Below are 21,910 nucleotides of genomic sequence, written 5' to 3' on the forward strand. Positions count from 1 at the left end.
CCATAGGGAACCTTGTCCGACTCTCCCTATCCATGGTGGAGTCGCTGGACCACTTGCATGCCCAAATTTTGTCCGCCTCTGCCCCTCCCAGGGACGACTCCGCGGACGGGGCACGCTCACATTAAGACACCAGGTCTCGCAAACTACCTCTGGTCGTCACAACTAAGACCCGCTCCTCCTCGGCATCCTCGGGTCACCCCCAGGACAGGTCTGAGGCTGGTGACATATTCTTCCCTGACGCATCTTGCGCCTCCTCGGGGGACTCCTCTGCACCGATTCTGACTCTGAACAGAGCATCAGGCGGTCTTCCACCATACATAATCTCTCTGGGTGGCCAAAGACAAATGTCCACTGAGGAACCTCTCCTCTGCAGGGTTGCTATCCCCTTTAGTGGATTTTCAGATGGCACTCCCCTGGCTGCACAGGATATTATCCACACAGGTAAGTCAGCTTGCCGCCTCTCCAGTAGGTGGTGCTTTACACGTCGCCATGTTTAGCACGCCAGCACACCTACGTGGTGTCCCAGGTACGTACGCCTTGCCCTTCACAGAGGTGTACTCGTACCACTGCCAAATGCTGTATCCAGCAGACTTTCCTTGTTCCAAGGTATCTCCTTTTCAGCTGGAGTAATGTCTCTCTTCCAGGGGCTATATTCAACACACTCTCCTAGTCTGAGAGTGTTCCAGGCCACCGTATTACTTCTCCAGACGCTGTAGCCAATACACCATCCTGGGGCTGGTGTGCACCACGCAACATATTACAGTGGGAGCCCTGGTTTGCCATATTACTCTTTTATTAGGCGAAGTACCTGTATCCTCTCCAGAGGCTGTAGCCATGGCACCTGTATGGCTCTAGTGTGCACCATGCAGTCATTCTACTCCTTTATCAAGCGCAGTACCTATGCCATTTCCAGATGCTGTAGCTATGTCTCCACTCATTGTGTTCACCATGCAATCAGATTACTCCCATTCAGGCGGAGTATTTATAGTATCTCTAAGTGCTGTGCCCTATTGGTACAATCTGTGGCACATACAGCTCCTGTATTACTGGGTGTATTTTGCTGGCTCTAATGTGTGCTAGACATTCATGGGGCCCCTCTTCATGCTGAGTGATGGTACCATTCCCAGATGCTGTATTCATCACCCTTTTCTGGTTCTGGTATGCATCTGGCACCTCATTGCCATTGTAATGGGCATGATTTTTACATTATTGCTTGCACCAGACAACCACACTCCCCTAGCGTGCGCAGGTTGTTGGCTGTCATGCTAGATTTTCAACCATATAAAGTACTACTGTATTCCGCACAGCCGCGTTACCCCGTATCATGGATGGAGTACTTGTGTTGTTTTTACAGAGTTACATGGCCCAGTCCTGACTGAGTTCCTGGATCTCCACTGGATGCTCTATCCTGCAGGAATACGAAGCATTGTGAGCACCAGCTGCTATTGCAGTTTTCGGGTCATCGCTGGAGGTCCTTGCTGATATGCCTGTGACAGGACTAGTGAGCGCCACACACCTACTTGGTGGGTGGGTTTTTCTGCTGCTTGCCCTGGTATCTGATATGGTCCCGTAGTTCTTCCATGGTCTGGGCGTTCTTGTACGCCCTAATATTCGCGGATTAGTGGTGCTACATGATAGAAGTGCCGTCCCCTTGGGCCTTGCCGTTATTTGCACCTGTCAGTTTCATTGTGCTCTGCTGGTAGCTGCTTTCTACATGTCAGTGTAGTCTCTCAATTCTTCATCCTCTTCTGACATATGGATATCTGGCCTTTCTTTTACAAAATCCAGGCTGCTGTACTTTCCCATTCCGAAGCAGTGTTATACAGTATGCTAGTCACTACACTTGGGATTAGGGGTGCACCGAAATGAAAATTCTGGTCCGAAACCGAAAATTCAGGATGCCCTTGACCGAAAACCGAAACCGAAACTGCCTTTTTGCCCAAATACTTTTAAAATACTTTTTTTTAAATGATTTTATTAATAATTCTTTTTAATGAATGAAATTCATCTGTGGGTGGCGCTGTTATGGAGAGGGGGATCTGTGTGTGGCGCTGTTATGGAGAGGGGGGATCTGTGGGTGGCGCTGTTTTGGAGAGGGGGGATCTGTGGGTGGCGCTGTTATGGAGAGGGGGATCTGTGGGTGGCGCTGTTATGGAGAGGTGGATCTGTGGGTGGCGCTGTTATGGAGAGGGGGATCTGTGGGTGGCGCTGTTATGGAGAGGGGGATCTGTGGGTGGCGCTGTTATGGAGAGGGGGATCTGTGGGTGGCGCTGTTATGGAGAGGGGGGATCTGTGGGTGGCGCTGTTATGGAGAGGGGGGGATCTGTGGGTGGCGCTGTTATGGAGAGGGGGATATGTGCACTGTTATGGGGAAGGGGATATGTGCACTGTTATGGGCATAACAGTGCACAGATCCCTTTCCCCATAACAGTGCACAGATCCCCCCTCCCCATAGCAGTTCCATAGACCGATCCCCCTACCCATAACAGCCCCGGCCCTGCTGCTCACAGCAGACTAATCACTCACTGCATCTTTATTTTACCTTACAATCGTGACGCTCCAGTAACAACTCTGCAGGCAGAGCGGAGGGCGGCGTAACGTCACTTACTCACGTGACGCACCTGCTCCGCCCACTTTATGAATGAAGGAGGCGGAGCAGGCGCGTCACGTGAGTAAGTGACGTTACGCCGCCCTCCGCTCTGCCTGCAGAGTTGTTACTGGAGCGTCACGATTGTAAGGTAAAATAAAGATGCAGTGACTTAAAGTAAACCGCCCGCCCGGCGCGGGTGACAAATCCCAAACCCCATATTTTCGGCCGATATTTTCGGTGCACCCCTACTTGGGATGGTTGGTTAACCATGGCTGATGTTTTTTTCCCTTTGGTGGATACATTCCAGTTTTCCCTTGATAATCTGGCTATTATTATCCTCATGTGGTCCGGTTCTGTGGACCCTACTTGAGCCTCTGTCTGGGTAATCCTGCTTGGAGTCCCTGCCCCAATGATTCTTCCTGGTATCTGGGAGTTCAAGGCTTCGATTTGCAATTTGGATCGTATTGGTCACTTTCGAGATGGAGCTTCCCTCATTTTGAGAACTGTTCCTCCTTAGGCTGTTTGGAGTCCTCTCCCTTCTACTTAAATATTTCTCAGATGTGTGTCTCCGCATCAGATGTGTGGGCCTGCTACTGTTTCCCTTTTCCCTGAGACTTAATGTGGCCGGGGATATCTCTGGTCTTACATTTAACAGCAATATTTTGTTAGTTTTTCAGAGACTCGATCCTATTTTTTTCTTTTTTCTCATAGGGTGTTTCTCTTTGCCCACATGCCTTTCTGCGGAAGGAGCCTCGCTCCCTTCCCATGGTTCCTCTCTACCCTGGCCTTTACAGGAGGTTGGCCACAGACAGGCCATGTTTTTGGTCTGCGACAAGTTAGTTTTTTCCTTGCTGGGTCCTCTTTCTGGTCGGGTTGCTTTGCTTCCAGGCCTTATAGAAACGCCTTCCTTTTGCTGAGGGGTGGTCCACAGGGTCTTTTAGCTTGTTTCCAGGAAGTTTTTTCCTTGGTTAAGGACTGCCCGTCCTTTTTCCAGGCATTTTCCCTCCTGCCAGGTACCCTCATAGTCTAATTTTCTTGTTGGGTCTGTCCTCTTATGGATTATCCTCCTGGACTCCTGGAGAATCCTTCCATATGCAGAGCGCTAGGTTGTTCCCAACAGACGTTGTTGTGCTACTCTCCTGTTTCTTCAGGGGGAGCCCTGGTTCTTCCAGATCCTTCCTCTGGCTCTTTAGCGCGCACTTGTTCAACTCTTGGTTCTTGCGCAGGACATCTGCCTTGCTCCATATCCCACCTCGGGAGGAACCGGGTGTTCCCCTTTGTTCCTTCTTGGGCTCTTTTCCCAGGCACTTGTCCTTGGAATCCTGACTGTCTCCTATATTTTTTCCTTTGGAACCATTTCATGCTATGGCCTCTCCTGGTCCGGTTGGGTCACAGAGTTCTCCAGCACCTGTGTGTCCAACTTTTTGCATGAGATTTCCTTCCCGCCCTCGGGCACCGCTTTGGGACGTCCTATAGTGCTGTGTCCCCCAATGACATTAAGGATAAAATTTGATTTTTGGACTTACCGTAAAATCCCTTTCTCGTTCAATTCATTGGGGGACACAGATCCCACCCTTTGTTTTCACTTCTTTTCCTGTCACCGGTCTGCTGTTCTCGTTTCCTTTCCCGGTCCTGGACATGTTGGTTCTTCGCTTTTTTTTTCTCACTCCTACTGCTATTGGTACAAACTGATTAACCTAGTGCTGTGGAGAGGGTATAGCACACCTGGGTGGAGCCAAACTTTTTGATATCTACTGTCGCCTCCTAGTGGTAGCTGGGCATATACCCATGGTGCTGTGTCCCCCAATGAATTGAACGAGAAAGCGATTTTACGGTAAGTAAAAAAATCCAATTTTCTCTTAGGGTTTTTTCAGGTTATAGATATTGATTACCTACCCTTAGGCTACTTTCACACTAGCGTTTTGGCTGAATCCGGCTGGGTTCAGCAAAAACGCTTCCGTTACTGATAATACAACCATCTACATCCTTTATGAATGGATCCGGTTGTATTATCTTTAACATACCCAAGACGGATCAGTCATGAGCACCATTAAAAATCAATGGAGGACCGATCCCTTGTCAGATTGTGTCAGAGAAAACGGATTTGTCCCCATTGACTTGCATTGTGGGTCATGTCTTGCTCCGCATCCCAGGACGGAAAGCAAACCGCTGGATACTGCAGTTTGCTCTCCGGTATGAGAACAGAATGCATTTTGGAGCATTTTGTTTTGTTCAGTTAAGTTTTGTCCCATTGACAATGAATGGGGACAAAACGGAAGCGTTTTTTTCCGGTATTGAGACCCTATGATGGATCTAAATACTGGAAAATATTAATGCTAGTATGAAAATAGCCTTAGGTCATCCCTATCCGATCAAAGGGGGGGGGGGGGGGGGGGGGGGGGGGGGGGGGTTCTTGACATCCAGCACCCCCACTGACCAGCAGCCACCAGAAGGAACACTAAGCTATGATATTGATGACTTATCCTGAGGATAGGTTGTAATTATCTATAACCCAGAAAACCCCTTCACATCTACGCTGTTTTGAAGTTCGTTTCTGTCCAGATAATGTGGTATGTAAGATAATAACAGGCCAGTTTCACCTTTTCTTCTTTTGAGAGCTGCTCTCCACTATAGCTCATAGAAGGCTCCTGAACAAGGGACCTGCTCCCCGTGACTTCCAGATGCACATAACTCAACCTTTTTAATAGAAATCATCTGTTTAGCACTGATTTCCTGCTGGCTTGTACACATACACTGCAGCGAATGTGGACATTACTTTTCTGTGAAAAGTCCAGACCAGCGTGTATGAATGTTGACCCAGTCCCAATGTTTAAGTAAGCTTCTTCATTTCAAGGCTCTCTCAGAATATGAAAGAATAGATTCAGTGCAACAAACTTGCAGTTAGTGTTAGCCTAATATAGCAGAGCTATAAAAAATAAAAGCTGACTCAGAAAAAATAAATAGGATTATAAGCATCACTATAAGTAGTCACTCATCACTTTATGCTCATCAATTGTATAGGTGATGCCGAAGACGGTAAGAAGAGTTATAAATTGGATAAAAAGAAGGAAGACAAAAAGAAGAAAGATGAAGAAACTAGTGAAAGAGATGGTAAGTAACAGTTGCTGGAAGCCTATTAGAAATGAGTAATAACTAAAAGGAACCTAAGCAATGGCAGTGAGATATGACTGGGCTTTTGTCTCATTGTAGATGCCAGTGACAGTGGTCGTATTCAAAGAACATTGCTTGATCGCTGGCGAGAATCTTTAATTTCATCTAGCAGCTTCTCTCAAATCTTCCTCCACTTATCCACGTTGGATCGCAGTATTTTATGGTCCCGATCTATTCGCAATGCCAGGTGCAAGGTTTGCCGCAAGAAGGGAGATAATGAGAACATGATCCTGTGTGACGGCTGTGAGAGAGGGCACCACATTTTCTGTGTGAGGCCCAAGCTGAAGGTAATTAGCGCTATGATATTCAACATAGTGTATCTAATGGTATGGCCACATGTTCAGGTTTCTTGATGCAGTTTTGGAATCCAAATCCAGGAGTAAATTAAAAAGAAGTCATAGCTGTCCTTTTATACTTTCTCTTCTTTGTCATCCACTCCTGATTTTTGGCTTCCAAAGCTACATCCACAAGCCTGATCGTGTGGCTGTACCCTTAGAAAGCCCGCTTATCAAGGGAAGGGGGAGCTAGGACAATTATTAAGGAACCAGTCTGATGCAGAAGATAAGCTACTGTGCGGATGAGGCCTCTGCAGTTTCTTGACATAATTTGTGAACTTGGGGTAGTTTAACTAGCCTAAGTAATTGAAGCTACATTTACATTGCAGATTTAAAGTGATCAGTTGTCTTAAATATCATTTGTCTTGAGGATTAACCTAAACATAACGCTTTGTGGGGTTGACCCTGCTGAGTAAAACAATACCTCATTTATGTTCTTCCATGGTGCCGTTCGGAACAAAAATATATTTTTTATTAATATGGCTCTGCATTTAGAGCCCCTTTTCCCCCTCCTCCTTGACTGACAGGCAGGCATCTCACCTGGCCCATAATTTTGCGCCTGTGCCATAGTGTACACTATTGGTGAATGCATAGTGTATCTGCTTCGCTTCCCCAGCAGCACAGATGACCACTGGCGAAAATTATATCTGAAATCTAGATTTCTGTTTCTGGCACATGGACAGCCAGTGGATAGAAGAAGCCTGTGCTTCTTAATAAAAAGTCTGCTGGAATATGACGGACCAAATTTATTGAGACTGGTAAATGAATAGCCAGCTTTGGTAAATCTGCCCTAGTCCAGTGTATTGACGAATAAAGCGCTGCTCCCTCCTCTCTCCGCAGTGACTGGCCGTCTTCAGGACCTGGTGTACATTTCTGTTGCAATTTACACCTGTTTCTCTTGAATGACATTGGGGGAAACAGCACCGTGGGTTAGAAATGCTCGCTCTGCCTAGGTGGGCTATATCCTCTCCACAGACACTATTTTTGTAATTGTAAAAAAAAAACATTATTTTTTTGTTGTTGGATGTTGGGGGACACAGTTACCACCTTTTTTTTTTTTTTTCTTGGTTCTCTTCTAGGTTCAGGATATATTGGTTCTTGTTTGTGGTTCGGTTCTTTTTTACGGCTTTTGTATTAACTGGTTAGTTCGGTGTCTGTATAGCCCACCTAGGGGGAGCCAATACTTCTTTCTTTCATATAGAAAGTAGGTGGACTTGCATATTGCTATACACTTTGTACACCAGGTGGCACCATAGTATGTAAGTAAATGTCATAACTCTTGACTGGATCATTTTATATTTAGTTTTTTTTTAACAGAATGTTAAATGCAGCTATGCTTTATTTCTTCTTATCTATGTTCAAATGTTTTTATTTAAGGTTGACATAAGAAAGAATAACATACATTTTAATAAGAGCAGTAATATTGATCAGTATTTATGACACGTCTCTGGTGATGGTCCCAAAATAAGCAAATAGAGCAATATATTAAAGTCATTTCTTCAACCTTCCGACGTCCGTTGCCCTGATGTTTTTGACAGATTGTCTAGATTTAATGAAACCTCTTTGTGTGGGGTGTATGATTTTGGGGAGGGTATTTTGTAATCTAATTGATAATATTTTCGCCAGGAATTTGTAATCACTATTTAGAAGGCATATGGGTCTATAAGACTGTGGCAGTGTCACTTTATTTTATTTATTTATTTCTCGCCCAATTCCTTGGGGGACACAGGAAACCTTGGGTATAGCTCATCTCCATAGGAGGCGTGACACTAAGTGAAAGACTGTTAGCCCCTCCTCCAGCAGCTATACCCTCAGCCTGGAGCGAGCGACTACCAGTTTTTTGCTTAGTGTCAAGGAGGCAAGACACTCTCTGCACTGCAGAGCTGTCTTTGCTAAAGATTTTTATTTTTTTCTTTTACATTATTTTCATTTGTTGTCCCTGTTGAAAAAAAGGCAGAAAGAGTCGCAATAGACCTCTCTGTTTTCCCGGGGTTGAGCTGCGCCAGTGCCGGCTATCCGCACTGCTGCCTCCCCCACAGAAGAAAAGGAGGACCAGGGCAGCCCAGCTCCCCTGCATCCCGCCAGCTCAAGGGTCACCCACCTGCAAGCCCCTCTCCAGCTTCCTGCCATTTCGGTGCCAGTGGCTGAAGGGGCGTCCCTGCTGGATGGACAGAGGGTGAAAACGTCGAATGGTGAGGTGGCTGTGCAGCCGTTCTACCCCCCCTCCCCCCCCCCCCCCCCCCCCCCCCGTTAGGGTCCTGGCTCCTGCTGTCCCCTGTCCCGTTTACAAGCGTCTTGTCGACTCCTTTGTATGTGAGGCAGAGCGAGCGGTGCTCGAGGGGGAGGGTGACTACGCAATTTACCTCAGGTGCGGCGGCCGCAAGGGTCCGCGCATGTGCCGCCTTTCGTTATTCTCGGCTAGTGCTGTGGCAGTGCTCAACTGCCGGCTGATATTCTGGCGGGCGCACGATCTTGTCCGGCTACCGGTGTGTCGTTCGCCTCCGCTTATAAGGAGGTGGACGGGGGACAATATTCGGTGGACTTCGGCGGCATATAATTTTTGAATCGCGCGCGCGAAAATTTTCAGCGGGGGGGCGGAGCTTCGTTCCGCTTTCCCTGTGCATGTTAGGCTTCAGTCAAGGGGCGGATGTCTTTTCTTCCCGCTCCTCACTAGCCCCGCCTCTTCTTCCTGCCTGCTCTCAGGACGGATCATTTGTACCTCAGGGTTGCCGCTGCCGTTTTGCCACTGCTGTTGCCGCTGCTGTTGTCTCTGCTGTGCCGTCTGCTCCCACTGTGAACTGGTAGGACTGTTGACCCCCTTCTAGCACTACAGCCCTCTGGCCTGTGGCCCGTTTGTCCAAAAGCACGGTTATTCCCGTTGCAGATGGTTCTTCCTTACAATCCACTGAGGATCGCCGTATAGAGGCCATTACAAAAGGTATCTTTGCAGCCTCCGGTTCCGCCCTTAGGCCGGTTTTTGCCTCCGCTTGGGCTGGAAAAGCGGTTTCAGAGTGGGCGTCTCAGCTGGATCAGGAGCTTGAATCCGACGTCCCTATTCAGGACCTCCGTGCTCTAGCCCAACTTATCATTCAAGCCGGCAAATTTGTCTGTGAAGCATCCCTGGATGCGGGGGCTCTCATAGCCCGTTCGTCTGCCCTGGCCGTTTCGGCTAGGAGGGAACTTTGGTTAAGGGTTTGGACGGTGGATGCCACGTCAAAGCGGTCTCTTACTGGCCTTCCCTTCATTGGTTCTCGATTGTTCGGGACCCGCTTGGATGAAATCATCTCCGAAGCTACGGGGGGGAAGAGTACTCTTCTTCCCCAATCCAGGGCTAGGAGCACCACTCGTGGCCGTCCCACCTTTTCTCGCTTCAGGTCTTCCCGCAGGGCTCCCGCACCTCGCACCACTTCAGGTCCATCCACTAACCCTGTCCAAGACAGACGTAAAAAAAAACTTTTTTTCGGACCCAGCCCTCCTGGCGCAAGTCACAGCCTGCTCGCCCTCCCGCGACCAAGCAGAACCCCGCCTGAAGGTGCGCCCCCACCCACCCGGGTGGGGGGACGTCTCCTCCTGTTCAGGGACTTCTGGCAGGCGCACGTCTCCGACGCCTGGGCCCTCGAGGTTGTGTCTTCCGGGTACAAACTCGAGTTTGCGTCCCTCCCCCAATTCGGTTCTTTCGCTCCCGGGTTCCCCGGGATCCCCAAGGGGCGGCCGATTTCTTTACTGCCACTCGAACCCTTCTGAACAAAGGGGTCATCGCCCCGGTTCCTATGGAAGAAAGATTCAAGGGGTTTTATTCAAACCTTTTTGTGGTCCCCAAAAAAGAAGGCTCGGTTCGTCCCATTCTGGATCTAAAACGGTTAAACCGTTTCCTTCGTCTTCAGCGATTCCGGATGGAGTCTCTCAGATCGGTGGTGGCCTCTCTGGAAAAAGGGGAGTTCCTGGCCTCTATCGACATCCAGGACTCCTACCTTCATATTCCAATCGCTCGGTGTCATCAGTGTTTTCTGCGCTTTGCAGTGGGGTCCGACCACTACCAGTTCGTTGCTCTCCCCTTCGGGCTGGCGACGGCCCCTCGCGTTTTCACAAAGGTCCTTGCCCCCGTCCTCGCCTTATTTCGTTCCAGGGGAGTTTTTCTTCTTCCATATTTGGACGATCTCCTTATCAAGGCACCTTCTCTGTCACTGACATCCGCCAGTGTGGACCTCTCGCTACAGACCTTACGCCGGTTCGGTTGGATTATCAACCTTCCCAAATCCTCTCTTGTTCCATCCAGGCAACTGATCTTTCTGGGGATGCTGCTGGATACAGATGCAGCGGAGGTTCGGCTTCCGTCAGAGAAGCGCCTGCTCCTTCATCGGTCAGTTCGCAGCCTTCTGACCCACCGCCATCCTTCCTTCCGGTTCAGCATGCGGGTCTTGGGACAGATGGTGTCCTGTTTCGAAGCAATCCCCTACGCGCAGTATCACTCCCGCACCTTTCAGACGGCCATTCTGTCCGCCTGGGACAAGTCCCAGGAGAGTCTGGATCGGCATTTTCCCCTTTCCCCCCAGGTTCGCTCCTCTCTCCTCTGGTGGCTGCGGACCCCTCTCCAAGGGAAGTCATTCCTGCCGTTAGCTTGGTTGGTGATTACCACCGATGCCAGTCTGCGGGGTTGGGGGGGGGGGGGGTGTTTCCCCCTCGGTCCGTACAAGGCACTTGGTCTCCATCGGAGTCTAAACTACCGATCAACGTTCTGGAGTTGAGGGCAATTCTCCTCTCACTCCGGCATTTGACTTGGCTGCTTCAGGGTCACCCTGTTCGTGTCCAATCGGACAATGCCACGGCTGTGGCATACATAAATCATCAGGGGGGCACTCGCAGCGCGGCGGCGATGAGGGAGGTGTCTCTAATCCTTCGCTGGGCGGAAGTTCATGTTCCAGCCCTTTCGGCCATTTACATCCCGGGGGTGGACAATTGGGCGGCGGATTTCCTCAGCCGGACGACGATCGACCCGGGCGAGTGGTCTCTGCACCCCGACGTCTTCGAGTCTCTTTGCCTCCGTTGGGGTCGTCCGGACGTGGATCTCATGGCCTCCAGATTCAACCACAAGCTTCCCACCTTCATGGCCAGAGCCAAGGATCCGGACGCTTACGGCGCGGATGCGCTCGTCCTTCCCTGGACGGAGTTCTCTCCCCTCTACGTTTTTCCGCCCCTGCCTCTTCTTCCACGAGTCCTTCGGAAGATCGCGGCGGAGGGCACGCCGGCGATCCTAATAGCCCCGGATTGGCCTCGTCGGCCTTGGTACGCCGACCTTATGTTGCTCCTGGCAGACGCTCCCTTGCCTCTGCCTCTAAGAGAAGACCTCCTCTCTCAAGGGCCGATCTTCCACCAGCATTTAGGGTCGCTACGTTTAGCGGCGTGGCTATTGAAACCACGGTCCTAACGCGGCGGGGGTTTTCTGCTGACGTGGTCCGTTCCATGATTCGTGCGCGTAAACCGGCATCGTCCAGGATTTATTACCGAACCTGGCGGGCCTATTTGAATTTCTGCGAGACCTTAGATGTTCATCCCCTTCGGTTTTCTCTCCCCACGATTTTATCCTTTTTGCAGTCTGGTCTGGACTTGGGTTTGGGTCTCAGTACCCTAAAGGGTCAGATCTCAGTGCTTTCGATCCTTTTTCAGCGCCCTCTGGCTCCGCTCGGTCCAGTTAAGACTTTTCTTCAGGGGGTTGCTCACTATGCTCCCCCGTATCGCGCTTCCGTTCCATCTTGGGATCTTAATATTGTGCTGACGGCTCTCCAATCTTCCCCTTTCGAGCCTCTGCGCAGGGTTTCTCTTCGCTTGTTGTCTTGCAAAGTTTTTTTCCTCGTTGCCATCACGTCTCTTCGGCGTGTGTCTGAATTGGCAGCACTTTCTTGCGTAGAACCCCTCTTGGTTTTTCACCAGGACAAGGTGGTTCTCCGTCCGGTTCCGGATTTCCTTCCGAAGGTGGTGTCCGCTTTTCACCTGAATGAAGATATTGTCCTTCCTTCTCTGTGCCCGTCCCCGTCTCATCCTCGGGAACGGGATCTTCACCGTCTGGATGTTGTTAGGGCTCTGAGGATCTACTTGGATGTAACTAGACCCTTTCGGCGCTCGGATTCTCTTTTTGTGGTTCCGGATGGTCCGCGCAGGGGGCTGGCGGCATCTAAAGTTGTTATTGCCCGCTTCATCAAGATGGCTATTGCTGAGGCTTACCGTGCTAAGGGCAGGGAGCCGCCCTTTGGTGTTACCGCTCATTCTACCAGAGGGGTCGGGGCTTCCTGGGCTCAGCGAAATCGAGCTTCGGCTGAACAATTGTGTAAGGCGGCCACCTGTTCTTCTTTGCACACTTTCACCAAGTTCTACAGGGTGAACACTTATGCATCGGCGGATGCTGCTTTGGGCCGCCTGGTCTTGCAGGCGGCGGTGCCTTAATGCCTTTGGTGCTTTAATTCACTTTGGGTTGTGGTCCCTCCCTATTTGTGGACTGCTTTTGAACGTCCCAAGGTTTCCTGTGTCCCCCAAGGAATTGGGCGAGAAAACGAGATTTTTGTATAACTTACCAGTAAAATCTCTTTCTCGCTCTTCCTTGGGGGACACAGCACCCACCCATTGTTTTGGTTGCCCTGACGGGTGTTTTGACTTGTTGGTATTAATTTGGTTGATCCTTGCCTTTGTGTTAACTACTTGGGCACATAACTGGTGGTAGTCTCTCGCTCCAGGCTGAGGGTATAGCTGCTGGAGGAGGGGCTAACAGTCTTTCACTTAGTGTCACGCCTCCTATGGAGATGAGCTATACCCAAGGTTTCCTGTGTCCCCCAACGAAGAGCGAGAAAGAGATTTTACTGGTAAGTTATACAAAAATCTTGTTTTTTTGGTTTGGGGAGTAATATTGTCCTAGAGTCTAGGAACAAGTCCACCACCGCATGGTCTTTATATATGGCATTATATAACTGGGTTAGTATAGGGATGATCTCAGGGTTAAGCATTTTGTAGTATTCATTAGAGTCCGTCAGAACCAGGGGTTTTGTTATTGGGCAAGGAGATCACATTTCGTACCTCAGCCTCTGTAACAGTCGCATCTAGGACCGATTGTTGTTCCTCCGTAAAGGTAGAGAGATCCAGATATTCGAGGAAGGTGGCTATTTTGTCCAAGTTTTTGACTGCGTAGGTCTCAACCTCCTTTTAGAAAAAGAGTGCTACATAAAACGGCAAGAAAAAAGGGGGCATGTTTTATTTAGTTAGTAAACTCTTGCAAACTTTAGTACGATTCGTGGGTTAGTATTTACTGACCTGGTCCAGGGGGGATTTTATGGAATCTCCTCATATACGGTTCTTTAATTGTATGAATTGCTTTTGCTTCAAGTTGGAAGTTCTTTTTTGTTCTGCGTCTTTGCTTTGCAGGTAGCAATGTCCACAGGTTTGAGGCACCCGTTCTGATTCTGCCAAAATGCCCATATAAATTAAGAGATATTTTCTGTCATTTGGTATTGTTTTTACTTTGAAAACCAGTGCTCTTGTTCTGTGGCTCAGGAATATTTTATTTTCTGTTCAGTTTATTCCTGAAGATGACTGGTTCTGTCCAGAGTGTAAACCAAGACAACGGACCCGCAGGCCCAACCGCAAGAGGCCTTCAATTGACAGTGATGAGGAAGAAGAGGAGGATGAGCTAGAAGATGATGATGATGATGATGTGCAAGTGCAATCAGAAAACGAAGACGATGAGGAGACTGCCATGTCAGAAGAAGAGAGGTCAGCTAGCCAGATGAGTGTTGTGTATATGATGCATTCTCTTTCATGCAATGGACCATCTTTAATAGTAAAAGCATCTTAACAATAAAACTGGCCTTGTTTTTAGCAGCAGATAACAGCTCCGTTTTAACTTGAACTTCTCTGACGAAGGCTGTGCTGTAATTGTTTACAATGAGAATTAAAGAGGATCTGTCACCTCTCCTGACATGCCTGTTTTCATAGCTACTTGCATTCCCCATGTAACAATTCCAGAGCATCTATTCTTATGTCTGTATGTTATGCCATTCCTTTATTATTTCTACTAGAAGTTATAATGAATTACTAGCAGTCTGCAGTAAGGGTACAGAGGGGAGGTAACCAGTTGGGGGGGGGGGGGGGGGGGTGTACCTGCACAGTCTGAAAATGGCAGCACTGATTGGACAGACTGATACTGTGCAGGTACACACCCCCAACTGGTTTGTGTCCATTCACACGTCCACAAAATGGGTCCGCATCTGTTCCGCAATTTTGCGGAATAGGTGCAGACCCATTCATTTTCAATGGGGCTGGAATGTGCTGTCCGCATTTGCGGATCCGCACTTCCGTTCTGCAAAAAATAGAACATGTCCTATTCTTGTCCGGAATTGCGGACAAGAAAAGGCATTTTCTATGAGTGCCTGCGATGTGCGGTTCGCGAAACGCACATTGCCTGTGTTCGTGTTTTGCGGATCCGCAAAACACATATGGACGTATGAATAGACCCTTACCACCCCTCTGTACCCTTACTGCAGCCTTCTAGCAATTCATTCATGACTTCTAGTAGAAATAACAGAGGAATGGCACAACATACAGACATAAGAATAGATGCTCCAGAATTGTTATTACATGGGGAATGCATGAAGCTATTAAAACAGACATGTCAGGAGAGGAGACAGGTCCTCTTTAAGGTCAGTTTTACATTAGACTGTTTTAATAAAGGCAGCCTTTTTGTTACCACTTATAGTGGGATATTTTACACAGAATTTGCATTTGATACATAAGGCTGTCAATTATGAAAAGCAAACTTTTTGTACATCAGTGCGTTTAAAAAAAAAAAAAAAAATGGATCCATCGAATAGGTCTGTCATGGAGGTTATGAAAATGGAAGCCATAACATCACTGATCACTTGGGTGAAGAAAATTGCTGTTTAAATGTCTAAACTCTGTTTACTGTCACCATTGTTTCAGCGATTAGTTAGGCAGTGGTTGCATTTATCATGTAGAGGAAGTGAATACAAGCCACTTACTAATGTATTGTGATTGTCCATATTGCTTCCTTTGCTGGCTGGATTCATTTTTCGATCACATTATACACTGCTCGTTTCCATGATTACAGACCACCCTGCAATCCAGCAGTGGTGGTCGTGCTTGCACACTATAGGAAAAAGTGTCAGCTTCTCTGGTGGCCAGAACCATGGGAGCTCACATAGGCTGGTGCTTTTTCCTATATTGTGCAAACAGGACCACCTCTGATAGATTGCAGGGTGGTCTGTAACCATGGAAACGAGCAGTGTATAATGTGATATTAAAATGAATCCAGCCAGCAAAGGATGCAATATGGGCAATCCCAATACATTAGTAAGTGCTTTGTATTAACTTTTTCTACATGATGATAAATGCCACTTACTGAAGTGAGACACCCCTTTAACAGTAGCCATGCTATTCCACAATGTTGGAAAACACACATGCTGTTTTTGATGCTGTTTGATGTGCAATTTTTAATGCAGTTGTTTTTTTGTTTTTCTCGCCCATATTCCTTGGGGGACACAGGAAACCATGGGGTATAGCTCTGCTCCCTAGGAGGCGTGACACTAAGTGAAAGCTGTAAGCCCCTCCTCCATCAGCTATACCCTTCAGCCTGGAGAAGAGACTGCCAGTTTTTGCTTAGTGTCCAAGGAGGCAAGACACCCCCTGCTTATGCAGGGTTGTTTTCCTATGATTTTTTTTTTTTTTTTTTTTTGCGTTATTTGTTGTTTTTAATTCGATTTTTTTTCTACCTACAGGGACAACAGAGGCGCATTAGACCCCTCTGTTTCTCCCGGGGTTGAGTTGCGCCAGTGCCGGTAATTCCGCACTGCCGCCTCCCCCACAGAAGACAAGGTGGACCAGGGCAGCCTCGCTCCCCTGCGTCCCGCCAGCTCAGGGTCGCCCGCACGCCAAGTCCCTCCCCCGGCTTCCTGCCACTGCGGTGCCAGGAGCTGAAGGGGCGACCCCCGCTGGATGGACTGAGGGCGAAGACAGCGTATGGTGAGAGTGGCTGCTCCAGCCTCCCCTTCCTCCCTCCCACCGCTGCTACATCCCCCATCCATGGCCACTGCTACATGGCCACTGCTACATCGCCTCCCTGCTTCCTCTGACCCGCCTGACTGGGCTAGATCCCTGTCCCAGGCCGTGGAAACCCTCACTCATGTCGTGGGCCGCTTAATAGACAGGCCACCTACCCCGCAGGACGCCACTCTGACTGTCGCGCCCTCCGGGTCCACTGCTTCTGCCGCTGCAGCGGGTTCACTCTCTCTTAGTGACCCCTCCCGAGCTAGGCACTCTCAGAAGCGTATTAGAGTAGAGCGAGCCTCCTCCTCTGAGGCCTCACTCTCCCCGCCACGCGTGCGCACACAGACGGGCCTCTCCTCCCCAAAGGATTCGCTCTCTGAAGGTGAATTGGCGGTTTCAGATTTGGAAATGGACTCGGCCCTGCCGTCCAAGCTAGCCTCAGCGATGGGTCAACTCATCTCTGATATTCGTGACACCTTTAAGGTGCAGGATGACCCCCCTAGCTCTGACACAGCTAGCGTCTCCTTTATCAGACCCAGGCAGGCCTCAAAAGTCTTTCCAATCTTTCCAATCCACTCTGATTTCTCCTCTGTGGTGTCTAAGGCTTGGGCTCGCCCGGACGCCCGTTTTGTCAACCCCAAGAAGCTGGACATTTGCTATCCTTTTCCAGCCGATGTCGTGGCCACCTGGTCTTCCCCACCCAAGGTGGACCCCCCTGTGGCCCGGCTGTCAAAGAACACGGCCATCCCTGTTCCCGACGGGTCCTCTCTTCAGTCAGCGGAGGACCGTCGCATGGAGACCCTTTCCAAGGGTATTTTTGCTGCCTCCGGTTCTGCTCTCAGACCGGTTTTTGCCTCTGCTTGGGCAGGGAAAGCAATCTCTGCTTGGGGTGCGCAGCTGGAACAGGAGTTGGACTCGGACGTCCCCATCCAGGACCTACGTTCCTTGGCCCAGCTTATTATTCGGGCCGGGAATTTTGTTTGTGAGGCCTCCCTTGATGCGGGAGCCCTTATTGCACGCTCCTCCGCCCTGGCGGTTTCCGTCAGGAGGGAGCTCTGGCTGAAGGTTTGGAAAGCGGACGCTGCCTCCAAACGTTCCTTGGCGGGGCTACCGTTTACGGGTTCCCGCCTTTTCGGAGTCCGCTTAGACGAACTTATTTCGGAGGCCACGGGTGGTAAAAGCACCCATCTTCCTCAACCCCAAGCCAGGGGCGCCCCCCGCGGACGCCCTGGTGCGTCTCGTTTTCGGTCCTCCCGCAGGGCCTCTGGGGCTCCCACCACAGCTGCCGCTTCGGCTCCTCCCCAGGATAAGCGTAGGAAGCCGTTTTTTTCGGGCGCAGCCCTCCTGGCGCAAGCCGCAGGCTGCCCGCACACCCGCAGCAAAGCAGTCCTCTGCCTGAAGGCGCGCCCCCACCCACCCGGGTGGGGGGCCGGCTCCTCCTTTTCAGGGACGTCTGGATGGCTCACGTCTCCGACGCCTGGGCCCTCGAAATTGTGTCCTCCGGATACAAAATCGAATTTGCATCCTTCCCTCCAGATCGGTTCTTTCGCTCCCGCCCGCCGCGGGACCCGAAAAGCGCGGCTGCGTTCTCCGCGGCCGTTCAAGCCTTACTGGACAGGGGGGTGATTACCCCCGTTCCTCTAGAGGAAAGGTTCCAAGGGTTCTACTCGAACCTCTTTGTAGTTCCCAAGAAGGGAGGTTCGGTGCGGCCCATTTTTGACCTCAAAAGGCTCAACCGTTTTCTCCTCCTTCGACGGTTTCGGATGGAGTCCCTCCGTTCCGCGGTGGCTTCCCTGGAGCAGGGAGATTTCATGTCTTCCATCGACATACAGGATGCCTACCTCCATGTTCCGGTAGCCCGGTGTCACCATCGCTTCCTCCGATTCGCCGTGGGGGACCTCCACTTCCAATTTGTCGCCCTTCCCTTTGGGCTGGCAACAGCCCCCCGGGTGTTCACCAAGGTCCTGGCCCCGGTTTTGGCCTTACTCCGTTCCAGGGGTGTTTTTCTGCTACCGTACTTGGACGATATCCTCATCAAGGCTCCGTCCCTTTCTCAAGCGGTTGCCAGCGTGGATCTGACTCTAGAGACTCTGGCGAGGTTCGGTTGGGTCATCAACTTCCCCAAGTCCTCCCTTCCCCCCTCCAGACAACTAGTCTTCCTGGGAATGCTTTTAGACACGGGAGCGGCGGAGGTACGTCTTCCCTCGGAAAAACGTCTGATCCTCCGTGGGGCGGTTCGGGGTCTCCTTCTCCACCGTCGACCGTCCTTCCGCTTCTGCATGCGGGTCTTGGGGCAGATTTTTGCCTGCTTCGAGGCGATCCCATTTGCGCAGTTTCACTCCCGCCCTCTCCAACGGGCGATCCTCTCCTCCTGGGACAAATCGCCGGAGTCTCTGGATCATCCCTTCCATCTATCGCCTCCGGTGCGGTCATCTCTCCGCTGGTGGTTACAGTCCCCTCTTCTGGGCAGGTCTTTTCTGCCACTCAACTGGTTGGTGGTTACAACCGATGCCAGTCTCTTGGGCTGGGGAGGCGTGTTTCCTCCCCGATCCGTCCAGGGCATTTGGTCTCCATCGGAGTCCAAACTCTCGATCAATGTCCTGGAGCTGAGAGCGGCCCTTCTGTCTCTACGACACTGGACTCATCTGCTGAAGGGTCATCCAGTTCGTGTACAATCGGACAACGCCACGGCTGTGGCGTACATAAACCACCAGGGGGGCACTCGCAGCGCTGCAGCAATGCGGGAGGTCACCAGCATTCTCCGTTGGGCGGAAGCCCACGTCCCGGCCCTATCTGCAATTTTTATTCCAGGGGTGGACAATTGGGCGGCGGACTTCCTCAGTCGCACCACCGTCGACCCCGGCGAGTGGTCTCTTCACCCGGAGGTATTCGAGGCCATTTGCCTTCGTTGGGGCATACCGGACGTGGACCTCATGGCCTCAAAATTCAATCACAAGGTCCCCGCCTATCTGTCCAGGGCCAGGGATCCGGGAGCTTGCGGAGCCGACGCCCTCGTTCTTCCTTGGCGAGGCTTCGCGCGCCCATACATATTCCCTCCCATCCCTCTCCTGCCCAAGGTCCTTCGGAAGATCGCGGCGGAAGGCGTCTCGGTGATTCTGGTCGCTCTGGACTGGCCCCGCCGGTCTTGGTATGCCGACCTCATGCTGCTCCTGGCAGACGCGCCCTGGCCGCTGCCCGCCAGGGAAGATCTTCTCTCTCAGGGACCGATCTTCCACCCGCGTTTAGGGTCCCTACGTTTGACGGCGTGGTTGTTGAGACCACCGTCCTGACACGTAGGGGTTTTTCTGTGGACGTCGTCCGCACCATGATCCGCGCCCGTAAGCCGTCCTCTTCTAGGATCTATTATAGGACCTGGAGGACCTTTTTGGGGTTCTGTGCCGATCTGGGGATTCCTCCGCTCCGCTTTTCTCTCCCCACCGTTTTGTCCTTCCTGCAGAGCGGACTGGCCCAAGGTCTGGGCCTTAGTTCTTTGAAGGGTCAGGTGTCTGCGCTGTCCATTTTGTTTCAGCGCCCACTGGCCCCCCTTGGTCCTGTCAAGACCTTCCTTCAGGGCGTGGCTCACGCGGTTCCCCCGTACCGCCCTCCGGTACCGCCCTGGGACCTGAACCTGGTTCTCTCAGCGCTCCAGGCTTCTCCTTTCGAGCCTCTGCGGACAGTTTCCTTGCGACTTCTGTCCTGCAAGGTTATTTTCCTTGTAGCCGTCACCTCTCTTCGGAGGGTGTCCGAATTGGCTGCACTCTCCTGTCTGGAACCTTTCCTAGTGTTCCACCAGGACAAGGTGGTTCTTCGTCCGGTCCCTTCCTTCCTTCCTAAGGTGGTCTCCGCCTTTCATCTGAACGAGGACATCGTTCTCCCCTCTTTGTGTCCTTCCCCTTCCCACCCGCGGGAGAGGAAGCTTCATCGCCTGGACGTTGTCAGGGCGCTCAAGATTTACCTGGAAGTAACCAGCTCTTTCAGGCATACTGACTCGCTCTTTGTGGTCCCGGAGGGGTCGCGCAGAGGGATGGCGGCATCCAAAGTTGCTATCGCCCGTTTTGTCAAGATGGCTGTTACTGAGGCTTATCTCGCCAAGGGCAAGGTTCCGCCCCTTGGTGTTACCGCTCACTCCACTAGAGCGGTCGGGGCTTCCTGGGCTCAGAGGAATCGGGCTTCTACGGAGCAGATTTGCAAGGCGGCCACTTGGTCCTCCTTGCACACCTTCACCAAGTTCTACAGGGTGCATACTCATGCGTCGGCTGACGCTGCTTTAGGCCGTCTGGTGTTGCAGGCGGCAGTTGATTGATGCCTCTGGTGTTGGTCTAGTTTGTTCTGGTCCCTCCCTTCTGGGACTGCTCTGGAACGTCCCATGGTTTCCTGTGTCCCCCAAGGAATATGGGCGAGAAAAGGAGACTTTTGTATTACTTACCAGTAAAGTCTCTTTCTCGCTCTTCCTTGGGGGACACAGCACCCGCCCTTCATTTGGGTTACAGTTGTGGTTCCGGCTTGGTTGCCCCCGTTGGGGCTCGACAGTTCTTTTTCCGGTTGGTGGTTATCTTTCACTACTTGGACACGCAACTGGCAGTCTCTTCTCCAGGCTGAAGGGTATAGCTGATGGAGGAGGGGCTTACAGCTTTCACTTAGTGTCACGCCTCCTAGGGAGCAGAGCTATACCCATGGTTTCCTGTGTCCCCCAAGGAATATGGGCGAGAAAGAGACTTTACTGGTAAGTAATACAAAAGTCTCCTTTTTTTAGCCAAAACCAAAAAAGGATCTGGATGGAAGTAGTAGAAGTATTTACTGTAAATCCACTCCTGTCATTGGTTGTGTGGCTCCAGTCATTTATGTAGCATTTTCTTGCATTCATTTTAGTTAATTGTACATTTTTCTTCTCTTGTAGTGTAACTGTGAAAGGAAAAGCCAAATTACAATTGCCTTTAAAGACTAAAGGAAAACCTGGCAGAAAACCTGGACCCAAAAAGGGATCAGGAAAGAAAGAGTCTGGGAAGACACCTAAAAGTCAACAAGTCACACCCAAAAACAATTTGCAGACTCCAAAAGGAAGAGGCAGAGGCAAAAAGGCCAACTCTGCCCCACAATTGGGGCAAAAAAATGCTGGTTCACATTCATCCATTCGCATTTTACAAGCAAATGCGGAAATACATGATGCTGCTTTTGTGGAGCTGGTTGCAGTTGATGGACAAGGCAGAGGCCGGGGCAGGGGTCGAGGCAGAGGTAAAAAAATGAAATCTGTTGATAGCACTCCTGTAGGAAGCCCATTTGCCTTCCGTCCATTTACCCTTGATAATGCCGAGCAGACACCCAAAGGAAGAAGGGTGCAGTCACAGAATTCAATACCTACCCATGTGGAAGCCAAAGGAAGGGGCAAGAGACTTATAACAGCTGGTAAGTTCCTTCTAAATTTACTTTCTCAACTATGAATTTACTAGATAATCCCGATGGGTTTCGTCATGAAGACTATATTCACATATAGGTATTTTGTGGCATTTATCAGCATGTCCATGTTTTTGTGGTATTTATTTTTAATTTTTATTTTTTTTCCTGAGAAAACACCAGCTCCAGAAGTTAGCTAAAAAATGTAAGGGGAATTATGAAATGCACAAGCAGGTTTTGGCTAATTGGTGATATTTTTATCACTCTGTCAAAATGTAGCATGTTAAAATACATATCAACACAAAAACTCCACAGCAATTGGTTTTTATGACATTTTTATTTTTAGAAGAATTAAAATGTCCAGTCAAATTTGTGTGTA

At 50.3% G+C, this 21,910-nt stretch overlaps 1 protein-coding gene across 2 annotated transcripts in view; it reads left to right on the forward strand.

The window, feature by feature from the left end:
• Positions 1-21,910, forward strand: part of BAZ1A (bromodomain adjacent to zinc finger domain 1A) — a 120,932-nt gene that overhangs the window by 90,089 nt on the left and 8,933 nt on the right. For both annotated transcript variants that reach the window (XM_040412561.1, XM_040412560.1), the window contains exons 22-25: positions 5,612-5,701; positions 5,801-6,048; positions 13,655-13,851; positions 21,038-21,543. In XM_040412561.1, the coding sequence (XP_040268495.1) occupies positions 5,612-5,701; positions 5,801-6,048; positions 13,655-13,851; positions 21,038-21,543 (1,041 nt within the window). The remainder of the gene's footprint in view (positions 1-5,611; positions 5,702-5,800; positions 6,049-13,654; positions 13,852-21,037; positions 21,544-21,910) is intronic.

The sequence above is a fragment of the Bufo bufo genome, chromosome 11 (assembly GCF_905171765.1).
Source record: "Bufo bufo chromosome 11, aBufBuf1.1, whole genome shotgun sequence".
NCBI lineage: Eukaryota > Metazoa > Chordata > Amphibia > Anura > Bufonidae > Bufo > Bufo bufo.